Below are 6759 nucleotides of genomic sequence, written 5' to 3'. Positions count from 1 at the left end.
GCCACCTAAAGGAGATTGGAGATTGTGAAGTAGTACCAGGGGAAAGTGTAGCAAGGCAGCATAGGGTGGTTGTCTGTAGAATGAGATTAGAAACAAAGAAGAGGAAGAGAGTGAAGACAGAGCCAAAGATTAGATGATGGAAGCTGAAGGAGGAGGATGGTTGCAGGCAGTTCAGGGAAAAATTGCAACAGGCCCTCGGGGGCAGTGAGGAGCTATCTGAGGACTGGGAAACTACAGCTAAGGTGGTGAGAGAAACTAGCAAAAATGTGTTGGGTGAACAGAGAATGATGAGAAGATGGAAGGAGTACTTTGAAGAACTAATGAATGAGGAAAACGAGAAAGAGAGGAGGACAACGGGGGGAGAGATAGTGGGTCAGGAAGTGCAGAGAATTAGTAAGGTGGAAGTGAGGGCAGCTTTAAAAAGGATGAAGAATGGAAAGGCAGTTGGTCCAGATGACATACCTGTGGAAGTATGGAAATGTTTAGGAGAGAAGGCAGTGGACGTTTTAACCAGGTTGTTTAACAAAATCCTGGAGAGTGAGAGGATGCCTGATGAGTGGAGAAGCAGTGTACTGGTCCCCATTTTTAAGAACAAGAGTGATGTGCAGAGCTGCAGTAACTACAGAGGTGTAAAGTTGATGAGCCACACCATGAAGGTATGGGAAAGAGTTGTTGAAGCAAGGCTAAGGCGAGAGGTTCAGATCAGTGAGCAGCAGTTTGGTTTCATGCCCAGAAAGAGTACCACAGATTCAATTTTTGCGTTGAGAGTGTTGGTACAGAAGTACAGAGAAGGTCAGAAGGAGCTACATTGGGTCTTTGTGGATCTAGAGAAGGCATATGATAGGGTGCCAAGAGAGGAACTGTGGTACTGTATGAGGAAGTCAGGTGTAGCTGAAAAGTATGTTAGGGTGGTGCAGGACATATGAGGTATGAGGTATGAGGATAGTGAGACAGTGGTGAGGTGTGCAGTTGGAGTGACAAATGGTTTCAAGGTGAAGGTAGGGTTACATCAGGGATCAGCTTTGAGCCCCTTCTTGTTTGCAATGGTGATGGAAAGGTTGACAGATGAGGTCAGGCAGGAGGCTCCATGGACCATGATGTTTACAGATGACATTGTAAGAGACTAGAGAGCAGGTGGAAGAGAATCTGGAGAGGTGGAGGTTTGCACTGGAGAGGAGAGGAATGAAGGTCAGTAGAGACAAGACGGAATACATGTGTGTGAATGAGAGGGAGGTTTGTATTTCCATGTCATTTTGGACCATTTCCTTTGGCCTGTTCATCATAATATTTATGCACAACATAAAGGAGGACAAGTACTTCCAAATTATATCAAAAACTGAAAAATGAATTAGAAATACATATATTTGTTTTAGAATATATATTTAGGTGTTTGTACTAGAATATAATCAATTCTTATTTCAAATTGTATTGTCCATTCTTAATGTTTAAAGTTTTTATGTGATTTTTTCCAACTAATTTTAGAGATATTGCACAGAAATAAGCTGCTTTCAAATAATTAAAAGGTAAAAGAAGAAGGATAAAAAAAAAACAAAGAGATCTAACAGTGACAACATAGTTTTGCTTTGCTGTAATATAATATAATATAATATAATATAATATAATATAATATAATATAATGCATTACTGTCCATATTTTTCTTTTCAGCAGTAATTAGGTCATCCATGATTTATCTTCTTTTAAAATATATTTATAGCATTATTACAATGTAAGCTGCCTTTCTCTCTGGAACATTCAAAATCAAAAGGAGTCGCAGCTTCCTGAACAGAAACTAAATGAATAAATAAAACAGTACCTCCCAAGATAGCACAACAATCCAGTTATGAGAAGAGCAATTGTGATCATACAAGTGAAGATTTATTGTGCTGTCTAGTGAAAGAGCAGTGGTGCAATGTGTATATTGTAAAAAGGAAAACAAAAAGTGTAATATGTAAAACAATATTTTGTGTTCAAGGTATTTAACAGCAGGTGGAGACATTGTCTAACTTTTCAGTGGTTTCATAGGTCTGCCGACTATGGACAGTGACTACAGTGATTACTGGAATAATTAAATAGTTTATGAAAAAAAAATGCTAGTCAAACAGCCTCAGTCGTTTGTGCCTTTGCTGTATAAACCAAATCATGACTGTAAACATGTGAAATTTAATAACTGATTTGAGAAGTGAACATAATAACAGACAGGAAAGATCAATCCAACTGTCATAGTAAAATAAACATATCAAGTGTGTTACCAAGTGAAACATATCAAGTGAAACTGATAACTTTTGACTGAGTAGAATTTCTGTTGGATAGAGAAAGCAGAGCTTCCCTGCATTCTTAGCAGTTTTGGTGGTTTCCATTTAATAACTCTTCCAAATAATTTCCAAATAAAGCTAACTTTGAGCTATAATATATGATCTTTGCACTAAATGTGAGGTTTGGCTATATTTTACAAGTATTTGTGAAAGATACCCTAATGGTATTTCTGTGTTCAAGATTACAAGGTCACTGTCAGCGCCACTGTCTAAACAAATATTGACATTGTTATTTAAAGTGTGATTATGTTCTATAATTTAAGATTTGGCCAGACTGACAGTTAGTTGTGTTAGTGTTGTCACGTGCATAACACATGGCTGTTTGATTGCTTTTGATTGGTTAAACACATCCACCAGCTTTTCACAAGCCAGACATATTTCCCCACTTGTTGATAATGAGGGTGAAGTGTATCAGGCTTGATAAAATGTTATATATGATATTGAAATGATATTGGGCTCTAATATACATGTAGCTGTTTGCTGTTTGAAAGTACTATGAGAAGGCTCCATATGTTTCAACGGAGCCCTGGCTGAAAAGATAAGGCTCTATGTGTGTCGACGGAGCCAGAGCGAGGGGGCCCTAGTTTCAGGTCCCAGGAGAGAGTTGGGCCCCTCGCTTTAGAATAAGCTGAGGCCATAATAACAAAAATCAGAAGTAAGCCATACCATAAGATGTTTTCACATGTTAATGTATGGATTTTGCGTTATGTGTGTGCATAAATTTTGTTTAAAAAGCTGAAGCATCTTGGACTTGAGGGAGATTCCACATTGGCTTCTGGGTCTCTGTAACAAGGGCTTTAAGCGCTATCTTTAATTTTAAATAAAGTTGTTCATGTTTAAATTCAGATATTGTCTACAGAGCTTTCGTCATCCCACCTACACAACTGAGAATAAACAACAAAGGATCTGCTTTTAAACTGTCACCTTTCTGACTTGAAAATTGAACTCTTTGAAACTGTGGTTGCAATAGAAAATGATTATTAATAAATTGTTTAGCTCTAAATAGAATCCCTTCAGATGTCTAATTCCAGTTATTATGAAACCATTTGTAGTCTGTTAATCAATTGCCACAAAATATTTGAGTAGTCACTCGTGTAAAAAGTGGTAATTATGAATATAGTTTTTAATACTTTCAAAAGTTTTATTATGTGCAAAAACATTGTGTGCTCTATTTGTTGAACATATTTGCTGCTTTAATCAGTAATTTAAAGGGCCCATATAATGGAAAAATGTATGCTTCTGATAAGTTTGATGTAGCATATAAAACTCCTCAGTCCATACATGGAAAATAAACTGCAAATTATTAGTTTCTGTGATGTCACCAAACCCAACATATATACATATAGCTGCCTGTTATTGCAGCAGTTTATCTCCACCCACTTACTCTGAAGTTACGTTGAAGGCACTAACAATAACAGCCAGCCTAATTCTAAGCTGAAAAAGAGAATTTGGAAAATGATCATGTAAAAAACGAATTATGGCTGCTTTTGCTGCATAAATACACTCCTCTGAAATGATTATTGATAAATATTTTATAGATTTTCTTCTACTGCAGCTACAAGAGATATAAAGGTTTGACTTGAGTCATATGACTTATGATCAGTTTCCAGACCAATATTAAGTTTAGACTAAATAGAATTTGTAATGGTGAAACACCATCATCACTGCTGTTTAGTCTGAGACCAGGCATAATTCAAATCCAAAAAGTCCACTGGCAGTGTATAGGGAGCCTCACCCCTGAGCACCCAGTAAAGCCACATCCAAAGCAACCTGCTTCAGAATTATGCTTTTGTCTGCAGTCTGTAGGATGGACCTGAGACTAGACCAAAAAAGCTTCTTCTTCTGATCGTCTTTGGGCCATTCCAGGTAGGTTTGCTTCCTTAACAAGGTTCTGAGCTTCAAGAACCTCTTGGGCAGTGAGTCAACTGGGATGGGCTCCAACAGAATGAAGACCAATAAATCATCTTCCACACTGATAGCTCTGTGCTGAGCAAAGAAGAGCTCATAGTTGCACCATTCGCTCTGAACAAAGTTATTTGATAAGACAAATATGGTTTTGTAGCTGCTTTCCATGCAGTTAATTATGTTGTCCACAATCCACTGGCCAGGTGCAAAGTCTCGCTCATGAATGCAGATGGACAGCCCGGAGCCCTCTAAAGCTGGAACCAGCTGAGAATCCACCCAGGCGGAGTCATACTGGCTGTAGGAGATGAATGCGTGATAACAGAAGGTGGCATTCATCAATCTATTAGCATGTTTGCTCTTCCGCCTTTTCACCCTGATCCATACCCAGAACATTTTGTTGTACCAGACGCCATCACAGGCATAGAAAATTATGCCCAAGACAGTTACTGTGACAATAATAACTGACAAAGCCACTGCTGCCTGAAGTCCAGCTTGACAGAACAATAAACCTTGCTGACTCTGCTGGTACTTCTGCAGAGTCATTCCTGCTTGTGATTCTGGAGCGCTGCAGGTATAATCAAATGGCCAGTCAGGGAGAAGTGTCTTATTTAATGCTGTCACAAACCAAAAAGAGTCACAGTCACAGACAAATGGATTATTGCCTGCTTTTAGAGTCTTCAGACTGGGGAGGCCTTCTAGCACATTATGGCCAATGGAGGTGATTGCATTCTGATCGACATACAGGGTTAGCAGCGCAGGGGCATGGAGATAGGAAGGGATAGACCGTATGCTGTTAAAGCTCAAGAAAAGATGTGTAAGTCTGGGAAATTCTGAGATGACGTTATGGGAGATGACACTTATGCCTGTTTTGGAGAGATCAATCTTTTGGAAATAAGGTGACAAGTACTTAAAGACTGTGTTGCCTAGGTTGTTATGGCTAAGGTTCAGCTCGGTCAGGTGAGAAGGCCAGGAGCACGGATCCTTAATGACAATTGAGTTGAAACTTAAGTCCAGGGATGTTAGGACCTTCATTTCATGAATCTTCTTAGAAATAAATGCCAGGTCATAGAAGCGGTTATAGCTTAGTGAAAGATGCCTCAAAGCAGGAAACATGCCTTTGTATGAGTAGCAGAACCACCAGAACCCGGTATCTTCCAGAAGATTATCCGACAGGTCCAAGATCTGCAGTGACGGTATAGCTGAAATGAGTCTGCATGGAAGGATGCTCATTCCAGTTCCTGAGAACTTCAGATAAGTCAGGTGAGATAATAACTCTGTGCTCATGTTGATCTTAGGGTACTGGTATTGATAATGCTTCACACCATCAAAAACAATTGCTTGTAATTTGGTTGTGCAGTGCTGTTTTGGAAAATGAAACCCATATGGAGTGTCCTCGTTGTAAATTATATTTCGAAATGCAATTTTTTCAATAGGTGATTTCCAAATATTAAGCATAAGTTTGACCATAACAGAGCTATTCATCCAAGTGTCCTCAACTGTTAAGCCGCTGATGAAGCGGGTCTTAGGAAGGCTGTCAAAAGGATCACCTGCAATAGTACATTGAGGTGGAAAGAGCTTCACCAGCCTGACGGTCTTTGTGCGTGTTTGGTCGAGGTCCGTGAGCATTTTTTTGAAAATATGAAAACTTTGACAGAATATTACTCTCAGAGCCACTTTCTCTAAAGATCTGAGCTGGGCAAAAGATCCAGTTTCATACTTTTGCAACTCAGAAGCATCTCCAAAACTGAATTGCTTTAAAGGTGCATTCTGAAGAGGTGCCAGATCATTAACGGACACAGAAGTTGCTCTTGGACTCCCGATTGAAAAGTCATTTAGATGTGTTAAGTTGTTAAAAAAGCCTGGCAGGCCATAGCTGTCATAGTTGTTGCTGGAGAGATCAAGGATCCTAAGCTGTAGCAAAGGTAAATATGGAACAACAGTCAGCTGGTTGTAGGAGACGTTCAAAACCCTAAGTTCTTGGTTATTATAAAAGGCATCATGGGAGATAAACTGAATGCCGCAGTGGGTGATCGTCAGGAAACAGAGTTGAGTCAGCCGATTAAGATCACCATGGACAATATTGGAAATGTTGTTATGCGACATGTCTAAGCATTCAATGTCATCTGGCAAATCTGAGGGTATCCTCTTCAAGTTGTGGTTTGATAGGTCTTTCGAGTTCTTCCTCGTACAGGAACAGACTTGAACATTTCCATCTTTAACCAAAACAGTGGGTCTGACCACAAAGAATAACAGAGATGGCAATGTGATTGTCCATAAGGTGGCTGGCATGCTATAAAAAAAAGAATGAAATGAAATGTTAATTAATTCATACGTATTCTTTTATTTTAAAGGGTCCATAACAAACTGAATTTTTAATTTTTTGATGAAAGCTTTTTAGGTAAAATGTTCTTGGCACTATAAAAAAGTGCCATAATAAATTAATTACACAAATGTTACACAAATGTAACTTCCTCTGCCCATTCACACCGAAGTTGTAAGGACTTGGACTGGTTTTTGAAGGCATAATACAGGACAGCCAAT

General features: G+C 39.0%; 1 protein-coding gene across 1 annotated transcript; it reads right to left on the bottom strand.

Moving 5' to 3' along the window:
- Positions 1-2145: 2145 nt before the first annotated feature.
- Positions 2146-6507, bottom strand: LOC108426396 (toll-like receptor 2). Its single transcript, XM_017695841.1, has one exon. The coding sequence runs from the start codon at positions 6505-6507 to the stop codon at positions 4045-4047; it is 2463 nt and encodes an 820-aa protein (XP_017551330.1). The 3' UTR covers positions 2146-4044.
- Positions 6508-6759: the final 252 nt, after the last annotated feature.

Source organism: Pygocentrus nattereri, chromosome 1, assembly GCF_015220715.1.
Source record: "Pygocentrus nattereri isolate fPygNat1 chromosome 1, fPygNat1.pri, whole genome shotgun sequence".
NCBI classification, from domain to species: Eukaryota; Metazoa; Chordata; class Actinopteri; order Characiformes; family Serrasalmidae; genus Pygocentrus; species Pygocentrus nattereri.
This window is presented reverse-complemented; position numbering and strand designations above follow the sequence as displayed.

Bases quoted from the DNA above. Each gene is read 5' to 3' on its own strand.
- LOC108426396 (XM_017695841.1), bottom strand. From the start codon at position 6,507: ATGCCAGCCACCTTATGGACAATCACATTGCCATCTCTGTTATTCTTT.